Source organism: Lithobates pipiens, unplaced genomic scaffold (genome assembly GCF_037356315.1).
Source record: "Lithobates pipiens isolate NorthernLeopardFrog02 unplaced genomic scaffold, aLitPip1_a1.2 Scaffold_10, whole genome shotgun sequence".
NCBI classification, from domain to species: domain Eukaryota; kingdom Metazoa; phylum Chordata; class Amphibia; order Anura; family Ranidae; genus Lithobates; species Lithobates pipiens.
Genome location: NW_027507686.1, coordinates 86,460,046 through 86,482,921, shown reverse-complemented (window position 1 = coordinate 86,482,921; position 22,876 = coordinate 86,460,046). Strand labels below are relative to the sequence as shown.

At 42.7% G+C, this 22,876-nt stretch overlaps 1 protein-coding gene across 1 annotated transcript in view; it reads left to right on the top strand.

The window, feature by feature from the left end:
- Nucleotides 1-22,876, top strand: part of SLC12A4 (solute carrier family 12 member 4) — a 435,256-nt gene that overhangs the window by 35,718 nt on the left and 376,662 nt on the right. Inside the window, exon 2 of the mRNA XM_077456642.1 lies at nucleotides 9,270-9,364. Coding sequence (XP_077312768.1) covers nucleotides 9,270-9,364 — 95 coding nt within the window. The remainder of the gene's footprint in view (nucleotides 1-9,269; nucleotides 9,365-22,876) is intronic.

Below are 22,876 nucleotides of genomic sequence, written 5' to 3'. Positions count from 1 at the left end.
GGTCCCTGATGCGGTGAAAGAAAGGCCTCTTGGTTTTGCCTACATAGTAGGCGCCACATTCACAGGTCATAATGTATACAATTCCCACAGATGTGCAAGTAACTAAAAATTTTGGTTTGCAAAGTCGTTTGTTTGGCAGTAGAATTGAATCTGATGCAAGGATGTACCTACAAAAATTGCATTTATGACATGGCCTAGATCCGCGTTGTGATTTACAAGTTGTAAAAGTGGGAGGAATATAGTGGCTCTTGACCAGAGTATCTTTGATTAACCGAGATTTCCTAAAGGTTATTTCTGGATAGCCCTTTAGGAATTTAGAAATTTTAGGATCACTTACCAAAAGATGCCAATATTTACTCAAGATGTTTCGTATCTGAGAGTGTTGGGCACAGTAAAGAGTAATCAATCTAACCCCTTCATTCAGTTTAGGTTTTTTTTTACCATGCAAAAGATATGATCTGGTCTGTTTTTTTAGCCCTCGCGTACGATCTTTTTAGGCATTTGTTGCTATAGCCACGATGTTGTAAACTTATTTGTAATTTCTTGGCCTCATATTCGAAATCAGCTTCACTGCTGCAATTTTGCTAAAGACGGAGATATTGGCCATAGGGAATGCTAGCCACTAATGGCTCTGAATGCGAACTAGAGGCATGCAGAACAGTGTTGGCTGCCGATGGTTTTCTAAAAAGGGTGGATCCAATCTCCCCCTTATGATTTATATAGATTTGAATGTCTAGAAAAGTTAAACTAGATCTACTCTTTTCCATTGTGAATTTTAGATTGTAAGTGTTAATTTTAAGCAATTCCATAAATGTAGACAAATCCGCCTCCGTCCCCGTCCAGATGAGAAAGATGTCATCTATATATCTCCGCCAGACCGGGACGAGGCAGAGGTATCTAGCCAAATCTTCACGATGAAAAACCGTGACGCTCCCACCCCCCCAGGTACAGGTTAGCATATGAAGGGGCGCATTTGGTCCCCATAGCCACACCCTGCACCTGGAGGTAGTGGGAGCGCCCAAAAATAAAAATATTGTTGTTCAGAATGAAAAAGTAATTTCAAAATAAATTGATTATAATTAGTTTGTACCTCGCCAGTCTCGGAAAGGAAGCCCTCGACAACTCCCAACCCCAAATCGTGGGGTATGGAGTTGTAGAGGGCCTCCACATCGAGAGTGACGAGCCAGGAGTTTTCAGGAATGCACATCCCATCCAGTACTTTAAGTAAATCCCTGGTGTCCTGCAAATAAGAGGTAAGGCTCTCTACAAAAGGGCGAAGGAAGTCATCTATAAGGGCACTGGCTGGTTCAGTGAGACAGCCATTGCCAGAAACTATGGGGCGACCAGGAGGGTCTTGTGCATGTTTATGAATTTTCGGTAAGGCATATAAGGTAGGTGTTTTGGACATATGGCTCCCATTGGTATCTCGGTCTTCGGGTCCCCTTTTAATCTGGCTTTACTTGGTGACCTTAATGAACCTTTTTGGTTTTCTCTTGCTTGAATGTATTGACCTGCATAGTAACAATATAATTTACATACTTGAAGACACTTTTTTGCATGGCTTGTTTGCCGTTTTGCAGAACGTGTCAATCCACTGTCAGGTGAACTGGCTAAACATGAACCTTAATGTTAGAGAGGAAATTGCTTAAAATGGCCGTGACGGTGTTTCTGTGAAACTCACGTCCTGTGTATTCCTACTCATAGATAATTAAGTCCTGCCAGTTCATAGATTACTATTTGGGACATCTAAAAATGGCCGTTATGGCTTCTCTATGCAGTTTGCGTCATGCGCAGTATGGCCGCGACAGTGTTTTTGCGTGGCTCGCGTATTGCGTATCATCTTTATTTACTGTCAAGCAAGCCCTATAGTGTACGGCTTGGGACTTTCCAAAATGGCCGCTATGGCGCCTTTACGCAATCCGCGTAACGCGATGACGCGGTCTGCGCATGCGCACAGATCGATCTGACTCCGAGGAAAGATTGGGTAGCCCTTCCTCCGCCCGCAGCTCGGCGGTGACGTCAGACGCTGCCGAGTTGGAGAGGTTTAAAGTCTCCCATCCCAATCAGTTGCCTCTTGGCAATTGATGGGATCGGATGTATCGAGCATCTTCTGAAATCTTGTGTATTTAAAAGGTAGGCTGCTTTATAATAGATGCCACCACTCTATTTTCCTTATTGCCTAAGCTATATTTTGCTGGGGATCTCTGTATGGCAGATCGTGCTGGGGATCTCTGTATGGCACATCTTACTTAGTTACATTTTCCGTTGTTTTTCTCTTTCTTTTTTCAGTACCAACCCGCATTTTCAATTTAAATTGATCCAGTTCATGGACTATTCTGACATACTACAGAATACTTTCAGAATTCTGTGTTAGTTTTATTGATTCAATCAATTTACTCAGGTAACCATTACCGTGGTGTTTATTGAATTATTCATTTCTTTTTACTTTACTATAGATTTTGGTTATTATCTTTCTGGCTTTTTCTTCTTTAGTCTGGGCCACATACCTTGTTTACTTTCCATTTATTATTTATCCCTCTCTACAGACTCAAACGGCGACATTTCTCTCTTGATTTTGGTCATGACCCAGTATAGGCTTATGCCTTAACCCAACTGATTTTTCAATGATACCATGTGAATTTATTGCTGATACAGGGAGTTCTGGCGATTTTTGGTGAGATATCATTATGTATATTGTACTAATAAGTGGTAGGGATGCACCGAATGGGTTTTTTGGTGCCGAAACCGATACCGAAAATAAAAAATACACTATGCCGAAAACCGAAACCGATACCGAAACAGCACCGAAACCGAAAATGGCTTTTTTTATATATTAAAAAAAATATATATTTATAAAATTGCCTTATATAGTATTATTCATTATAGTATTCATATTCAACTGAATCATTAATTTTATGAATAAAAGAATAGTCCAGTAATGGAAAATAACAGTACTTTAATAAAGCAACCCAAATAAATTGGACAGTGGACACAGAAGATAAAATCAAATAAAATACAAAATTAAATGATTACTACCGCATTTCTTTTTTTTATTTATTTTGTTGTTATGGTTCAATGTGCACTGACTGCAGTCTACACTGCAGGATATGCGGTAGTAATCAATCAAATTAATAAAGTCTAAGACATTAAGTCTTCTTAGGACTATTCTTTTATTCATAAAATTAATGATTCAGTTGAATATGAATACTATAATGAATAATACTATATAAGGCAATTTTATAAATATTTTTTTTTTTTAATATATAAAAAAAGCCATTTTCGGTTTCGGTGCTGTTTCGGTATCGGTTTCGGTTTTCGGCATAGTGTATTTTTCATTTTCGGTATCGGTTTCGGCACCAAAAAACCCATTCGGTGCATCCCTATAGATCACTTATTAGTACAATATACATAATGATATCTCACCAAAAATCTCATAGGAGAGACGGTTTCTCTTCTCGTCAAGAATATGAGATGCTAGACTGAATAGTCTCTCACTCTCTGTACTGGTGCTTGGGGCAGATAAATATCTGCGTGCAAGCAAAGGAAAACGTTGTTTGTTGATGCGCCAGTACACAAGGGGATTGTCACTTCTGGCGATAGGCTGTTCAGCTAAATAAATGTCCAGCTGTTGGATAGCTGCACTTGTTGTTGCACTGCTATGGACCGGGGTGCATTCATGTAAAATTTCTTCAAACATATCAGATATGGAGGGAGCGTGTTCCTCTTCACTTGTATGCAACCGTTTCTTCTCACTTTCCTCTGTGCTACACCTCAAAACTCCTTCACCGGATGCTTCCACCACCTCCATTTGTGCCTGTATCATTTCCCGTGCACGCTGCTTTTTCTCAACATTAAAATAATGCTCTTTAAATCGAGGATCTAGAACTGTTGCAATGCAGTACAGAGGGTTGGACTCGGTGTCTTGAAACCGGTTGGTAACAGCCTCCAGTAGAGTGGTTTTAGTCGTTTTTTTACGCCATGGTCTGTTTCTATCTCTTTTCCTAGCAGACGCTTCAGTGCGGCAATCAAGGGAATAACTTCAGAAATGGAAGCATTAGTTGAGCTTATTTATTTTGTTAACTGTTCAAATGGAGATAGAAGAGACAAACTATATTCAACTAACATCCACTGATGTGCACTCAGTGTTGCCGGCAGCTCGTAATCTGCAATGTATGCAGCTAAAACACGCTTTTGTTCAAAAAGACTTTGCAGCATATAGTAGGTGCTGTTCCAACGAGTGGCTACATCTTGCTGCAGTCGTTTCGGTGGCATTCCAAACTGTATCTGCAAAGCTTGTAATCTGGAATAAGCAAGTGGAGAATGCTTAAAGTGACCCACAATTTTTCTTCCTTTTGATACAATATCAGATATGGTGCGCTGACTCAGCAATCCTTCATTCACAGCCAATTGCAGCGTGTGTGCCATACACGTTATGCTTTTAAGTTCACTGTCCTCCATTGCCTTTGCCATGTTCCGCGCATTATCTAGTACAATCGAATGCACTTTAGACTTCTCAATGTGCCAAGTGTCAAGCATGGATTTTAAAGTGTCAGCTATTGCTGCTGCAGTATGTGATCCAACAAACTCACGTGCATTAAGTAGGATGTTTTGCAATTGAAATTTGTCATCTATCCACTGCGCTGTCAGGCTAAGCATGCTCGTTGGACTGACGTCTGAACTCCAAATGTCGGTAGTAAAACTGATTGCTATGATAAAAAGATAAAAAAGTAGTGATGCGCGGTACTATGACAGGAAATTGGCCTAGGAGGCTAATAAATTCTATAGGCACTAAGATTGTGAGTGATATATATATTCCCGTATAAAGTAAGAGAAGGTATATAAAAAGTTGTGCGTATTTTATGAGGGGGTGGTGGAAGACTCTCACCACTATAGCATAATGATGTTCAGGGTAAGAGACAAATGTAATAAATAAGCATAAAAAAAGGAAAGAATCACAATACTTAGAACTAGTGATCCCTAATGCGATTTGTTAAAACTGACAGAATCACATAAAGTGCCAGTGCTAGACGATAAATAGAATCATGGAGGTATCTACTACACCATAGAGTAAATAAAACAATATACTTAAAGCAGTCACAAAGAATAGTGAATCGCAATGCGATTTGTTCAAGCTGACAAAATCGCATAAAGTGCCAGTGCTAAAAGGTGAATGGGTACGTGAAATGTTCTGCTACACTATAAGGTAAATTGAATAATATATATAAAACAGTCACCAACTCAATAAAACATATGTGCAGGAAGTGGTGGGTTGTAGCTGACAAAAGTCGCATAAAGTGCTAGTGCCACAAAAGTGGTAGAACAAGATCCGTGCGGGTGTCCTTTACCATAAAATAATCAGAACAATATTCATGCGACAGTGAGCAGCTCAATAATTCAATTGTGCAGAAAAATGACAGAAAATCAAAGTAAACGCATAAGCAATATTGGTGTTAGGGGAGTAAAGAAAATCCCTCAAAATAATCAAAAAACTGTGTACAATACCTACAAGAAATTATATAAAAAATTAAACAATAACATTTATCGGAGTGTGTCCATTCTGCTTTGTGCGATAACCAGTGGCGATTATGTCAAGTCGCATATATCAACAAATCGCATATAGTGTCAGTGTCTGTATATATGTGCACAGAGCAATATAATCGGTGATGGTGGTGAGAGAGGTGAGTATATCCCACGTGGTCCTGTGTGGTTGGAGTATGGGTGTCCCCTTACCTTACAGCTGTAAGGTAACAGCATGTGATATATATATCCTCAGAACTCCTGTTCTTTATCCCTCGAGGTCTTGTCCCGATATCCACAGATCCTGGCGTCTCCTGCCTATCACGCTGTGTTGGTCCCTTTAAGTATTTGCTCAGCAGCACTCAGCGTGGGGGGGGGGGGTGGTTTACCTCGGCAATTGGTGCGTATGTACGGGGTTAAAGAAATAAGGAGGAAGGGAGCCCCATAGTGTAGTCATTTTTAACACATATGATGATTTATTACAGCAAAACAGTTTTGTACTCACAAGCAGACAAGTTTCATATGCAGTGTATAAACGAGCCTCAAGCTCGATTGCGTCACTTCCGGTAGCGTCCTGACGCGTGTTCGTCACGGTCACGTGACTTCATCAGGGGAATGTCGGTAGTAAAACTGATTGCTATGATGTCGGTAGTCATGAGCTCTTGAACGTGTTTTCTAACACTGCAAAACAATTCAGGTAGACAGGTATCTGCAAAGTAGCGTCTGCTTGGTAGTGAGTAACGCGGCTCAATATGTTGCATAAGCCTACGGAATCCAATGTCCTCCACAACAGAGAATGGCTGGTCGTCTAATGCAATAAATTCCATAATTGTATCTGTTATGGCACGAGCTTTGGGACTGTCACTTGCAAATTTTTTAACCTTTTCAAAGACCGTGGCCACAGATGGTGTTGAGCCTGAGTCACTTTTTGGAAGTGGCACTGTTTTCTTGTAATCTGAATGCTGAACTGGATGTCGTGTTTTCAGGTGGTGTAACAAACCTGTTGTTGAAAAATGCCTTGGCACTGTACCCCCTCTTGAAATTTCTGCTGAGCAAAGACTACAGATTGCAAATTTGGGGTCTTTATCAGAAATTTTAAAATATTTCCACACTGCAGACATGGTCCACCTTTGCTGGTAGCGCTGAATAATAGCATAGAATGATCTATAGTGGGAGTGAAATCTGAGGGGGAAAAGAAAAAAAGGACGAAATTAATTTTAAAGCTAAACCCCAGGAGGCAGCTTTAAAAAATAACAAACTATCACTTTTTTTTTTTTTAAACGCTGCAGCTCTTGCCATGCAAGGTAGTTAATAATATGTCTGCACTGCAGTACATCTCCTGACTTGTACCAAAAGATAATATAATTGCACTGATTAAATTTCATTGCAAATGGAATGGATTGCTTGCATGCAAATTGCAATTGCATGCTATATTTAATTTTTTGGGCGCTATTCTGCAGTATAATATAATACTATAACTTCATGTGCTTGTTGTTGTACAATAAAATATATAATATATATATATATAGTTGTTAAATATAATATATTATATTGCGTACTGTCATGTTTTAAAAAAATTGTGTGCTTGCTGTCATGTCAGTGTGCTATACTATACCAAAATGACAAATTCAATGACAACAAGGGCATACATTTTATAGTATACTAGTACTACAGAATAAATAGCATGCCATTCCATTTCAAATCAGTTTACATTTTTATTTTTTTTGCTACATCACGATGTACTGTAAGACATTTAATTAATACCATACTGCATGGCACAAAAGGCACAAAGGCGTAAGTAATACATGTTGTTTGACTGCTATGACAGTTTCAGTAGTATAGTAAAATAAATTAGTTGGATTGTTTGGCAATTTAAGGCAAAAAGGCAATGCATTGCTCACCGGCGAATAGTAGTAATGGTAGCCATCCAGGAGGGACAGTGCCCACTGTTGTACTTCAGTATGTGCAGCCCTCTATGAAGCCGTCTCGGATCCCAGCAGCGTCTCTCGGGTCCCAGCAGCGTCTCTCGGGTCCCAGCAGCGTCTCTCGGGTCCCAGCAGCGTCTCTCGGGTCCCAGCAGCGTCTCACAAGCACGAGGAGCGTCCGCGGGGAAGGTGCCAGTGTCTCAGTGGGGAACGTGCTTACGAGTGCGGCGTCTTATCCGCGAGGAACGTGCAAGCCGCCCACAGAACGAGTGATGTCATCCGAAGTTTCTCCCACCGCTACTGCGCATGCGCGATTTTCTGCGCCATTATCGGCAAGAATTCTCTTTCGGCAAAATGCCGAAAAGGCCATTTTCGGCCGATATGTTTCGGCGGCCGAAATTTCGGTGCATCCCTAATAATTACCACTAGACATGATATATGTATCTATAAAATGTTGAACATTACACTTTATTACTTTATTTTAATTTAATTTAATTTTTTCTTTTCTATAGACCAACTCAATATTTTGTATTCTTTATTCACTTGTATTGATTTATCTTAACATTCATGGCATATTTCTATTATTCTAGTGCTAATCTTCTGGCTGCTCAACTTTTTTTTTCCTGAAGAAGCCCCACCCGGGCGAAACATGTTGAATAATCGCAGCTTTTCTCCTTTTTTCCTGTATGGTTAAAAAAAATTCGGTCATTTCTGAAACGCCTTTCTACGCTATAATGGGCAAAATTGTTTTTATGAATGTATAAGTTATATTATTGCTTTGTATAATACAAATAAAATTATATTATTTTATTTATTTCTTTGTTAATTTTGTGATTCGATACCCTAAAAGTCCCAGGGGTTGGTGATTCCCCAGCCCCTTTCTTGGCCCCCCACTATATTTTTTTCATAATTACTGGGACGTGGTATTTTTGTTGATTTGATTCCTTGTCTCTCAAAAACTTTTTTCTTAATGTCTGATAAATTAAAGGCTTTTAAAGCATCATCATCTGTTTACCCCATGCAACCCAATCTTTTGTATTTTACCAAAAAAAAGGCTATAATAATCTGCTTGTTTGCACTAAATTTATTATTTTTTTCCTTTAAAATATGCATTTGATAAATAGCTGCGCAAATCACGTGACATAAAAAAAATTGCAACTACCGCTATTTTTCTTTTGGGTGGGGGTTTACTGTAATTTCTAGCAAAAAGGTCAGATTTTAACGTTTGCAAAAAATTAAGAAGCTGCCCTGGTAGGCAAGTGGTTAAAAATGTGGTTTAAATTTAAAATGGTTTAAATTAGAGCTGCGCGATTTTGGCTAAAATGAGGATCACAATTTTTTTTTGCTTAGAATAAAGATTACAATTCTCGCGGTGTAACATTTTTCACATTATACAAAACAATTGGGCTAACTTTATTGTTTTTATTTTTTTTATTTCCTTAAAATTGTATTTTTAAAAAAAAAATTGCATTTGAGAGACCGCTGAGCAAAAAACGGTGTGACATAAAATATTGCAACAATCACCATTTTCTTCTCTAAAGTCTCTGCTAAAAAAATAAATACATTATGTTTGGGTGTTCCAAGTAATTTTCTAGCAGAGAATAATGATTTTTACTCGTAAGCAACAAATGTCAAAAAAGGTTTGGGCTGTAAATGGTTAAATTTCCCTCATTTTAGCTCTTATCCTTGATGAAAGAATGAAAAGATACTTTGTATACATATTATAAATGTATTAATTTTTTTGTCCATTGTGTGTTGTGTTTTTTTATTTTTTTTTTGTATTTAAAAATACCCTAATATTTTTATTCTGTTTATCTTTTATTTTAGGTAATGGGAGCCATAAAGAAAATAGCCCATTCCTCAAATGTTCTGATTCAAAGAAATGCAGTGAGTTTTATGATAGAAATCTGGCCTTATTTGAGGTGAGACCAAGTTTATATCAGCTTTTTTTCTCAGCATATACATTCAACAATTGGCACATTTCAGTTCTCTTTTGCTTTAGGTAGGTTTAGACCGGGGGGGGGCCCAACCAGTGGCCCGGGGGCCACATTTGGCCCGCGGAGCCCTCTGATGTGGCCCACGACCTCCTGCTCTGGGATAGAAAAGAAAGAATACTGTTATTAAAGGTCAGTTTATTACTAAAATCACAGTGTATATATGGGCATATCTGTTCTGCAGTGGTTACTGGGCTACTTTCAAACTGATCCGCAGGTGCAGAGCAGTTTACCTGCAGGTTACATGCGCTGAGCCATAGACTTCTATTATTACCTGCGAGTTTGGTGAGCTTTCTGCAAGTGCACCAAACCTGCAGAATATAATAGAAGTCTATGGCAAACTACAGGAAAGCCAAAGGTAAACTGCGTTGCACATGTGGTGCGGGTAAACCTCAGCGCATCAGTGTAAAGGCAGCCTTGGACCCTTTTCACACGGTCAGTCTGACCAATTGGACCCTCCATTCACCTCTAAGCACTGGCAGACATAAACCGACTTGTGCTCTACCTCCAATACGATCCACCAACAAGTATCGTGGGCTACGTCTGTGTCTGCTCTGCAAATGCAGTGTGGACACGGATATGCCATCCACCTGCTCCGCTCATTGTGGCCCATGACCGCTTAAGTGGCCCTCGCTCTTCAAAAGGTTGGGCACCCCTGAATCCCAATTTTGTAATGTAGTGTGTTGTGGTGCCATTTATTTACATAATTTTAATGGCAGTGCAGTCACCAAGCACAAGCTTTGCAGCTTGCCATAATACATGCATTATTCTTTGTTGTAGTGTGCTGTGTTGGAAAAAAATGCTACATAGCCTTATATTATTATTGTACATTGGCAACCAATTCATCTAGCACATTAATGTATAACTTAACACCATGCATTAATGTAACAAAGTGTGAATGTATCAAATTTTTTACAGTACAGAGCACAAACCTCTGCTTCATTTACCATGGGTTATAGATTCATAACTTCAGGTGGCTTAACACTAGCAAGCTTTTGAGGACATGCCCCCTTGGGGTACTTCCCTCTATAACCATACCACACTTACTGAATCCTCAGTTTTTCATTAGTGCCTTTAAATCAGGCATGTCCAAAGTCCGGCCAGCGGGCCAATCGTGGCACCGCGGTCCGCTTTTGAACGGCCCGCCTGGTGTGCCCCAGGATTAGGGCTGTCAGATGAAAAGTAAAGTGAAGGGAAGTGTGTTGTGCTCTCTACTTCCCCCTACAGTGCAGTACCTGGCTGAATGAGGAAGCTGGAAAGGTCAGTACTGTGCTACAAGCTAGATTCATTTTAAAATGGCTTTATTTATGTGTCTGTATGTGTGTATGTTCATGTGTGTCTGTATGTATGTGTGTGCATGTCTGTATGTGTGTCTGTCTGTGCATGTCTGTCTGTGTGTGTGCATGTGTGTCTGTGTGCATGTGTGTCTGTGTGTATGTATGTATGTATGTGCATGTTTGTATGTATGTGTGTCTGTGTGTGTGTCTGTATGTATGTGTGTGCATGTGTGTGTATGTATGTATGTATGTCTGTCTGTATGTAGCTTTTTTTTTAAAATTGCACTGCACCAAAAGCACCCCACGTTTCCAATGTGTGGGGTACCATTAAGAATTAACGGTACCCCTAAAGAGCAGAGCATTCGTTTGTGTGTCGGGAACGAGCGCGACAAAGGCAAGAGAGTTCTTGTTGGGCAGTGTATGAGTGCTCGAACGACCGAATTTTAATGGTTCAAAGAATGTCAGGCAAAATGTTCGTCCCCCACACATGTTCACTTCATCAAATCTGGCCCTCTTTGAAAAAAGTTTGGACACCCCTGCTTTAAATGATGATTCTCTTCTCCTTCCCATGGAATTCGGCTTTACTAGTTTTTCTATATTTTCTTAAGAATTCTTCAGTCAACTTCACTGTCTTATATTCCCTACACAGAAACAGTGTATCTGGATTGGTAAAACCTTGGAGAGTGGTACCTGGACCCCAGGTTCTGGCGACAGTCTGTTGCTTCAGGAGCTGGATTCTGCAAGGGCTGTTTACTTGGCGCTTAGTGCTACATGTTAAGCTAGCCGCAGGCTGCTATACAGGTCCAGTGCGGTGGTCCATCACTATGGAACCCAGTCTATGAAGACCCCTTTAGGGGTATGCCCACTATGGCGGGCAAAGCCTGGACCCTGTATCCAGTTACCCTGTATACCAGTGACATAGACAAATAAGACAGAGTCTCCCTGTTTCTTGGATAGTTACTGTAGTCCCACAGCAGGTGTAAAATAAAATATCTCTGTAAGTTGCTTTACACTATTTGTATATCGATATGCCCACAGTGATTGGTGAAGCCTAGACCTTATATAGGGTCCTGCCGCATAAACAGGTATAACGGGGTCCCCCTTCATCTCTCACTTATACTGTGTAAATAGGGCAATGTTTGGAATGTATTCACTTTCACAGTGTAAACCTTAAGCCCCATACACACGATCGGATTTTCACACACAATCGTATACTCACATCTGAAAGTATGTGTAGGTCAGTGGGTCCCAGCAGCAAGTGTGTAGGTCAGTGGGTACCAGCAGCAAGACAGCTGGTGCTTGCTGCTGGGACCCACTGATCTACACATATTCTCAGATGTGACAGGAAGTTACAAGTCTTACTTTGTTTTTGCTGGCTGCCCATATACTGATTGAAATAGTTACTCCTATCAGTGGAAGTTCTTGCAACCATTGTGGGTCTGTCCTTGCCTTTCCTCACCTTGGCTTACCATCTCAGTCACACATCCACAATTTCGCACCGCAAGCCAACACCTGTACAGGCATCTTCCACACTGCCGCCCCCCTTTGTGCTGGATAGTGAACAGCTCAGCCATTACCACACTATTTGGGATCCCTCTCTTTTTTTATGCCACTTGATGCATGATGGGAGCTTTTTAAAAAGTAACATGGATGGGAAAGCCTCTAAAGTGCTACACAGTGGCATATACTGTGAAAGCTTCAGACCCCAGGCAGGGGTAAATCTTTCGGTGAGTGTAATCTCATTAAGAGCATGGATAAACACACGCTTGCTGTGATCACCTTGGGAAAGTGAATGATATCAGCGTTGTTGCCTTTTTCACTGGCACAAGAGCACTTTATGGACTTTGTTATTTATTAATTTCATTTGTTACCTTTTTGGACTGATATATTTTTAGTTTTTATTTATGTTTTTGTGGACCATTTAATTGCACAATCTTAGACCAATATTGATAAATAATTTAGCAGCAATCTAAGCCCTTGTACACACGGTCGGAGAATCCATCGGAATGTGTCCTATTGGACTGTGTTGTCGGATAATCCGACTGTGTGTGGTATGCATCGGACTGATTCCGTCGGAATATCCATCGGACCCAATTTTCCAACTTGTTGTAAATATTTCCTGACCAACTGGTTTGATCGGACATACTCCGATCATGTGTAGAGAATTTTGATCGGACCAAGTGCCACGCATACTCAGATCAAATTCCTACATCAAAGCTATTGGCTACTAGCCTGAACGTAGTCCCATCGTAACGAAATTATGTCATCACGTTCTGAATAATCGGATTTTTCAACAACTGTTAGACTGTGTGTATGCAACAGTTTCGGACACAATCCGACTGACAAAATCCGATGGATTTGGTTGTCGAAATCTCCGACCGTGTGTACAGGGGCTTACATTTATTTATTCATTTGCAGACCACCATATGTGGTTTGCGGACTACATTGTTCTTATCACGTTTTTAATGTTTATCAATTATTATGTTTACACGTGTGTATTATTCTCCACAATTTTTTTATTGTGCACTAAAAAAATAAAAATGAAATTAGACATGCTATCAGTCAATAGAACTTAACTAAAAAGTGCATTCTATGCATCCAAAGATATAGAAAATATACCAAATCAATTCATTTATTCAACCAAAAAAATAATGTCAAAGCAATAACTCCAAGGCCAATAATAAATAACACGTTATCTCATCCAATTCCACAACATGTCTGGTTGACCAACGGCTGTTCAGAAAAGAACTGAAAAGCACGAAATAAAAAGCGCTTAATGAAAAGCGTGAAAAGAACAAATCAACACTCACCAAACTTCTACTAATACGAAATTAGCAGATGAAGCCCAAAGGGTGGCGCTAAAGAGCTGAAAAACCACGTAGTACGTCTAGTATGTTACCACGTTTGTACTTGACGGCCAACAATTATGTGACCGTGTGTATGCAAGACAAGTTTGAGACAACGCCCTTCGGCCAAATTTCCGCGGTTTTGTTGTCGGAAAGTCCAATCTTGTGTACAAAGCATTACGAACTTGGAGCTAAAATTCAGAGCTCAGTCTCAGGTGGATGACCAAATCACACCATCAGTCACACACTTTAAAGCCACTTTAAATGCTTAGCATCCATATAGATACTCAGGTGCTTTTTCCTGCCATTTTCGCCACAAATATTTATTACATGATGGATGGTCTATACCTGGGTTACAGCATACTCCTCGCTTTCCTGATCTCTCAAATGCTACCTCCTGAGTACCTCACAGGGGAATACCCTCACTTGTAGATATGACGCAGACCAAGCAAAAGTGAGGCAACTCTAAACAGCAGGCGAACATTTGCTCTACTGAGGGCTTGCTGAGTGGTCTCAGCATTCCTTGCGACGTGAGTTTTGGCAACCGATTCTAACTCCGTTTCAGGTATGCAGCGAGCGGCCTACTTGACAAAAGCATTATTTTTTTTCTGCATCTATGTCACGATTCTATAGCCAGATTATGGCTTTTATTCAGCCACCTGTCCCTAGAGCTCAAAAACTCCCCAAACCTTTTCTTACTCCTGTTTGTCAACTGGAGTCAGACTCAATATACTGGTCCTAGAGGATGCTGAATCAGAAAGGAATGAAGAGAATGTTGAGGCAGCATTGGAGGAAGCTGCAGAAGACTTCTCTCTCCCAGACCCTCGTTATATTGAAGAGGGAGCTGCATCCAACATGCTTGCTAATGCAAATAAGCTGTTTGAGTCTATCTGCAAAAATCTCGGCATTGTACACATTGATTCTCCTCCATCTCACAAGACCACTTTGGGCACAAAGAGACTCACAAAGATTTAAAGACATTACCTGTTAGTGAACAGATAGAATGGGTGATCTATTGAGTCACTAGGACTACTGGGTGTCAAGAAGGGCAAGCCAGTAACCAAGATGGCAGAAGAACACCTGTGCACAGGTCTCCCGCAAGAACAGTCGGCTGGTGCACGCGTGTGCGCAGACGCGCGATAGACGGTGCACGAATGTGCGCTCACATTGTAACAACTCTTGGCGCCAGATATGCTATTTAAGGGAGACTGATGCCCAGGCCTCTTGCTGTATGGTCTACAGCGTTTTCTGGAAACCCCTGCTACCTGCTTGTTCCTGCATACCTGTTACTGTTTGACATGGCTTGTTCCTGGCAATTCCGGCCTTCTGCCTGCCTTTGATCCTGGCTTGTCCTGACTACACTTCTGCCTCTCCCCCGGTCTGCCTGCTACCCGCCTGTTACTGACCTGGCCTGTACCACGACACTGCTTCTGCCTCTGAACTTGTACCTGATCCGCCTGCCTGCTACCGACCTGGCCTGTCTTCGCTTGCTAGTGCTCCGATCTACAGGACACCTCCCTCTCCTGCCTATTGTGCCTGACATCTAGTTCCGGTCTTCAGCCAGCCTGCAGCTCCAGCCATCTTGTGCTTCGCCAGTGTCTTCGGAAGCACAGCTCGGCTCCAGCACCGGGGTTCCTGCCAGGCACTTGTGCCACTCTGTACTCCCGAGCCTCCTGTCTGCCCTATCAGGGGTTCTTGGGTCAGAGTTGTAAGAGAGGCCTCTCCTTGCATATCGGGCTCAACCACCAGGTATGTGACGGTACCGAACAGCCATGTCCGAGCCCGTGCAGGGAGCCTCCCCTTTGGATGAACTTTGTCAGCACCTTTCTGGATTGACCTAGGCTGTCAAAGACTTGAAAGCAGGCTTTACCTAACTGGAAAGACGTATCCAGAACTTATCTTCTCCTGCCTCCACCTCGTCTGGGACTTCTACTACACCCCCAGTAGTTATGTTGTCTCCCAAACCCAGGGTCCCTACGCCTGAGAGATTCTCTGGGAGCGAAGTAAATTCAGGGCCTTTCATAATGCTTGCAAACTATTCTTCGCCCTGCAACAATGGATTTTCTCTCTGGAGACTACCTGGGCTTCGTTATCGCCCTCCTACTAGGTGAGCCGCCGTCCTGGGCTCACCACCTCCTAGAAGAGTACGTCTGCCTCAACAACTTGAGGAACTTCTTCCACGCTATGTCCCAACTGTATGGAGATCCTTTTCAGACTGCCACCGCAGAAGCCGCCCTGTACACTCTCCAGCAAGGTCATAGGGCAGCTGAGGACTACATATCTGACTTCAGGCATTGGTAGACCAATACAAACTGGAAAAATTACGCTCTGCGTTTCCTATTTTGTATGGGCCTTTCTGACTCAAAGGACGAGCTGGCTCGAGTGGGCATCTCTGAGACCTTGGATGCTCACATCAAACATTCCATTCAAATCGACAGACTTCTAAGAGAACGTAGGTCTGAACGGCCTCCTCAGCTCCAGTGCCTACCACCACCAATAACCCTGTACCCATGCGGTTGGGCCTACTTTGCCCCCTCGGTCATGCCTGAGGAGCGCCAACGCCGGCGGGTCAACAATCTGTCACTCTATTCCGTAGAATCTGGACATTGCATAAGGACTTATTCCGCTTAGCTCCGCAGCTGTTAATCCATATCTTCTGTTCATGCACCTGTTGTGAGGGCTTACCTAGGTTGGAGTCCATGGCACAGAGATGTAGGCTCACCCTTGCAAATAGACACAGCCCACGGCAACAAAGAGATTAGCTACCTGGGCTGTGAATCTGTGCATGGGGGCTTGACAGGAATTAGCCAAAGGATTGTCCAGGTAAAGCCATAGTCAGGGATTCCAGAAGTCAGGATAACGATAAACAAAGCCAGGGTCTGAAGCCGGGGTCAGTCTTGGAACACTGGAACTCTGCAACAGAAGACCGGAGCACAAGAACACTTGGCAAACATGACAAAATGAACTGCCAAAGACAGGGTTTTATACCCTGCTAATTAGGCAACCTGCCTCAGCTGATCCAGGAGTGACAGGTACAAACAGAGAATTGCCCACAGTACTTTATACTAAACGAGGCATGGCTGGAAAGCAGGCTGAATAGAACTGAGGTGTGGCTCAGAGGTAAAGAAACAGGAGCAACAACTGACAGTCATGAGTTCAATACCACCCAGAGCCACTTGGGGCACGACCACGCCTGGCCATCTAAAAGACACGATAGGGACCGTGACACCTGTCTTGCCAAACAACTCTTCCCACCTGGCAGTTTCCATCCTTTTGCAGCTCCCAGGAGGGAGTACCCAGGTCAGCTCTATAATCTATTCCAGGGCTTGCAGCTGCTTCATGGACTTATCATTTGCTGCTGGTATTAAGTTCCCCTGCGATCCAGGGCGAAGGGACTTTCTGTGCATCTGGCCGATGGGTCAGCCATTAAATCTGGACCAGTCACGCAGGAACCTGTGCCTTTTAACCGCTACCGTTGCCAATAAGCACCAGGAACTACTGTGTCTGGACGTCATCGAGTCTCCCTTGTTTCCCATCATTTTGGACATACCCTGGTTACAGGCACATAACCCGCAAATTGATTAGGTCATCGGAAAGATCAGTTTCTGTTTCCCTTACTGCCAACAACACTGTCTATAGGAAGCTAAGTGTGCCCCTTCTCTGCTTTGCCTGTACTCTGATGCTGAATCTTGTCAATCTGTTCTGGAGGTATACCATAACTTCTTGGATGTCTTCATTAAAAAAGGTGCAGAGACTCCTCCCACATAGGTCTTATGACTGTCCAATTGAGCTCCTTCCCAGGGCCAAAATTCCTTTTGGAATTATTTTTCCTTTTAACAGAACTTGAACTTGAGACTTTAAAGGTTTATATTGATGATAATCTAAAAAGGGGTTTATCCGTCCTTTTACTTCCCCGGCAGGTGCAGGAATTTTCTTTGTAGAAAAGGACCATACCTTACGTCAACAATCGGGAACTAAATTAAGTCACAATTAAGAACCGGTACCCTCTTCCTTTGGTTCCTGAACTGCTTAAGAGAATTGGAACTGCAGTTATCTTCTCAAAATTGGATCTCTGCAGAGCCTGTAATTTTGGTGCGCATCTGAAGCAGTGATGAATGGAAGACTTCTTTTCGCACCCACTTCGGACATTTTACATATTTAGTGATGCCCTTTGGGCTTTGTAATGCTCCTACCACATTCCAGCATTTTGTTATATTTTTAGAGACTACCTTGACCTGTTTGTCATAATCTAGCTGGACGATATCCTGATCTTTTCCCCATCTCTGGACAAGCATCGTGAGCATGTTAAAAATTTGTTAAACCGGCTTTGACAGCACGGCCTTTACGCAAAACCTGAAAATTGTGAATTTGAATACCAAAGTATCCAGTTTCTGGGGTAATAATTTCAGTGGAAGGTATTAAGGTTGAATATAATTGTTATACTGTTATTTTCTTTTCTTTTGAAAGCAATAATAAAAAAAGTCATTATCAAAAAGACATGTTGATAAAAATAGAGGGAAAGGGGCAGTGTGGGGAGGGGGGGATAGGAAGCAAAGTAGAGGAAGGGTCAAAGGGAAAGAGGAAGGGGAAGCACCCGGCAATCCCCTCCTCAGTGCAATACGAAAAAACTGAAAACTAGGAACAGTTTTAAATAGAAACATTTGTATCTTTGTGCAGTGTCATCACTCTTCGGACACCGTCCAGAGTTGAACTCCATCTGTTACACTGTCTCATGAAGGATGGTACCAACGGTTTTAACCACTTGCCGCCCGCCCTATAGGCAATTGACGGTGGCAAAGTGGTTTCACGTCATATGACGTCCGATCAGGATTATGAGCCGCTGCGCGCCCCCGGGGACGCGCATCGCGACGATCGTTGTTGCGGGGTGTCAGTCTGACACCCGGCAACTACGATCTCGGTAAAGAGTCTCCGACGGAGACTCTTTACCACGTGATCAGCCGTGTCCAATCACGGCTGATCACAGTGTAAATGGGAAGAGCCGGTGATCGGCTTTTCCTCACTCGCGTCTGTCAGACGCGAGTAGAGGAGAGCCGATCGGCTGCTCCTCTGACAGGGGGGGGTCTGTGCTGATCGATTATCAGCACAGCCCCCCCGAGGATGCCCACACTGGACCACCAGGGACACTACCAGACCACCAGTGAAAAGGTAATCCTCCCTAGACCACCAGGGATGCCAGTCAGCACAATGGATGCCAATCAGTGCCCATAATGGATGCCAATCAGTGCCCACAATGGGCATCACTGATTGGCATGCATTATTGTTTGGCACTGATTGGCATCCATTAGTACAGTATAACACCTGTGCCGCCTATCGGTGCCCACCTGTGCCGCCTATCGGTGCCCACCTGTGCCGCCTATCGGTGCCCACCTGTGCCGCCTATCAGTGCCCACCCATGCCCATCTGTGCCGCCTATCCATGCCCATCTGTGCCGCCCATCCATGCCAATCCGTGCCACCTATCAGTGTCCATCCGTGTCGCCCATCAGTGCCGCCTATCAGTGCCACATATCAGTGTCCATCAATGCCACCTTATCAGTGCCACTTCATTGGTGCCACATCATTGGTGCCCATCAGTGCTGCCTTATCAGTGCCCGTCAGTGAAGGAGAAAACGTACTTATTTACAAAGTTTTGAAACTGAAACAAAAAAAAAATTTTTTTTTTCAAAATTTTCGGTATTTTTTTATTTGTAGCGCAAAAAATAAAAACTGTAGAGGTGATCAAATACCACCAAAAGAAAGCTCTATTTGTGGGAAAAAAATGATAAAAATTTCATTTGGGTACAGTGTATCATGACCGCGCAATTGTCATTTAAAGTGCGACAGCGCTGAAAGCTCAAAATTGGTCTGGGCAGGAAGGTGTTTAAGTGCCCTGTATTGAAGTTGTTAAAGGGGGTAGAAAGGGAGATGGGGGAAGCTCAGCATATATGGACTTAGAAATAACTGGGTAACTTAGACAACTATTTTAATGGTTGTTAAATGGTTAACAAAGCGAGGGACAAAGTTGCTCCAACTTTCATCTAAATATGACTTACAGCTCGACCAGTGATGCCATCCTCCACCCATTTTGTAGCGTTTGGTCCCAACTTCAGACATTTAGGTTGTTGAGGAAGAGATCAGAGGAGGAGTGGTGGTACCACAGGGACCACAAGAGGACAAATTTATCGTATGTGTCCTCCGCCTTCACTTGCAATTCCTCCATGAGCATTATGTCGTTAAGGTTGTCCATCCATCCAGAAATGGGGGGGGGGGGGGTGTGGAATCCTTCTTCCAGTAAAGGAAGACAACATGGCGAGCTGCAGACAGGAAGAATCTTAGGAGACTCCTCTTCTGTGACTGGATTGAACCTGGGAGAATGGATAGGAGAGCAATTAAAGGCGAAGGGGACATGGAAGTCTGATACATATCATTATAACTGTCCATTGGAAGGTATTAAGATGGATCCTTAGAAGGTCACTGCCATTCTTGACTGGCCAGTTCCTGGGGACAAGAAGGGTATCTAACGCTTCGTGGGGTTTGCAAATTTCTATAGGAAAATTATTAGAGGATTTTCAACCATCATTTCCCCCATTACAAAGCTAACTAAACAGGCTTGAAGGACATTAGGTACTCTACAAACTATTATTAACTTGTCTCTTCCCATAGTTATCTAGTTTATAAAACCCTACTAGGCACACTGATATAAAGTTACTTATGAAAACACCCACACTACTGCTAGTAAAACACTATCTTATTTATTTCCCAAGAAATTAGGAAAGCTAACATAAAGTATTAAAAAAGAAAAAAAACATTAAAATATCACAAAGCTTACAATCAGAACATACAATACAAGAATATGAAAGATACCTATCACACGGTCCTCCGTGAGGCTCTGCTGCATCAACTAGGCTCAGACCAGGAGAGGGCCTTCACCATGAGCTTTAGGCAGGAGCCATCACCCAGATTAGGCCTCGAGATGGCCGAATCCTCATGTCAGCAGAAACACATGGCAGGCTCTTGCAGCGAACAGAGAGAGAGCATTGTCTGTGTGTGAGTTTTTTCATTCAAACATACACGCCCACTTGTAGCCACCCCCATTTGCCTTCCATCCAATAGATTTCGCCAAGAGATAATCCTTCACATGTATGCCCATTCTTCAGGAAGCATGCTGTATTGTCCACTATGATCAGTGTCTCTAACCATGAGCCATCTAGCTAGCTCTTATTCCCTTTGAAGCCTGCAATCACACATCACAGCAGGTGGGTCTGAGCCAAGCTATTGTTCTTCTGATTACAAAGCTTTCATGTGCTTCATTTAACTGAGGCCAAGTGACTATCTCAATCATGAACAAATACCAGAAGTATTATATGAATTCAATCCAACATTACCCGATTTGCGCCTGAAAGGCGCATACCACCCTTCTTCAGACACGGCTCCTATTAAACAGTCCATAATTGTCTTAACGTGTGTGGCTCCCCAACATGTGCGTCCAAACCAGTACCTGTGGCACAGTCCTTTGCTTGTGTAACGTGTGGTGGTTTTCAACATGTGCTCTAGAGACATCTCCCATGGAACAGTCCATAATGGTCTTACCGCGTTGTGCTTCCCAACACGTGCCGCTTTGCTACTGAGTGACATACCACCATCCTTCTTCAGCGACAGCTTCCATGTCACCCTTCTGTATCTTTGGTATCTTCTCCTTTCCGGTATCTTCAGGACAGGATGCAGTACAGGCAAGGGATGTCCATTCACTCACCATTCACCAGCATACATTCAGAGCAATATTTCACCCAGCTCACAACTACCGAGTTTCGATGAGGGCTTTTCTTGCCCATATTACTAGCCTACACTACACATAGGTCACACTATACCATAACATAAATCCACTTATTACCACAATATATGCATACATATGTGTCCCCTCCAATTGTGCACCCGCTCCCAACCTCCTATAATCTCTTACTGTAAAAATGGGTCAGGATTCGGCAAACTTGCTCACAGCGGTGTTGCAGGGCTCTGACTTGGCAGCAAAGTCTCTAACTTGTACACAGAGACCTTACCGTCAAATCGTCCCTCAACTTGCATAGACAAATGGGAGACCCTTCTATATAAATATAGAGTTTAACCATACATACAAATCTACAACCACGAAAAAAAAAACCCACACAATTCCACCCCGGTGCCTGGATTTCAGAGATCATGCCCAGGGTATACCATGCACCTCTATCTTTGGATAGGTTCAAGGAACCCTCTAGTCCCATGACTAACACTACACCGGTATCCTTTAGGACAAAGAAACAAACCCGCCTATGTCCTAAATAATACCCGGGTGCCTCCTTCCCAGCAATGATTTCTCCATCCAGAACACAGAGAGAAATAACTTCCCAACATTATCCGTTCATCCCCATGTATTGACCTGGCATACAAAGGACATCATGGTCATGCTTCCGACAGAGGGAAATATCAACCTGCCTCCAGCTTCCATCATCTCTGATCACATGTGTGATATAGCCTCAAATGCAACAAGATAGAATCCCCAGTCAGTAAGCCCATTGATGCCACCCAATATACAGACCGAGTCTGCACTTCTGTATATGGGAACATACAGCAACATCTTTCACAATCCAAATTAGTACAGCCCATACAGGCATTCGACCACTACTTTGTGTTTTGGCAAAATCTTACTGAGCGGTGATGCAAACTCATCAGGCCACTGCCCCTCATACAGAGATGGTACAATCAGCTTGTTGTTGGCTGATACTTCCACCTGCCACAGAGTGCACGCCAGAGCCAATGACAGGTTTCTGTCCTGTACCATCACACTCTCTACCAACCTCTCAACATGGTTGACAAAATCCGGAGCCACTCTAACCTGGGTGTTTCTGTGACTTGGTTGAATATTATCAAGGACGCCACCAATCTCTCTGGGTAACAAGTCACGCTCCTTCTCTGAAGCTATGGCTGTGAGTTTGTTCCTCAGGAGGTCGATTTCCACTCCAATAACACCCATCCCAGCTATTGTTCCCCCCCCAATATAGTGCTGAATACATCCCTCCTCTTTTGGGTTAATCCTCAGAAATTAGCATCCTGCATGGACCTCATTCTGTGTTTGCACATCTCTGGGAGTAAGTCCCTGGTACAATGACCGCACTTGATTCAGTGTATACTCAGCACATATAGGGTGTTTTGTAGGGTTTTTTATCAACCACAGTGAGATGTTGCAGCACCATGTGGTGATAGCATACGGTACCCTGGTAGCCAGCGTTTGTTCCCTTTATTTTAATGGAGCATGCTCCTGTGTGTATTCACTGGCATTATCTG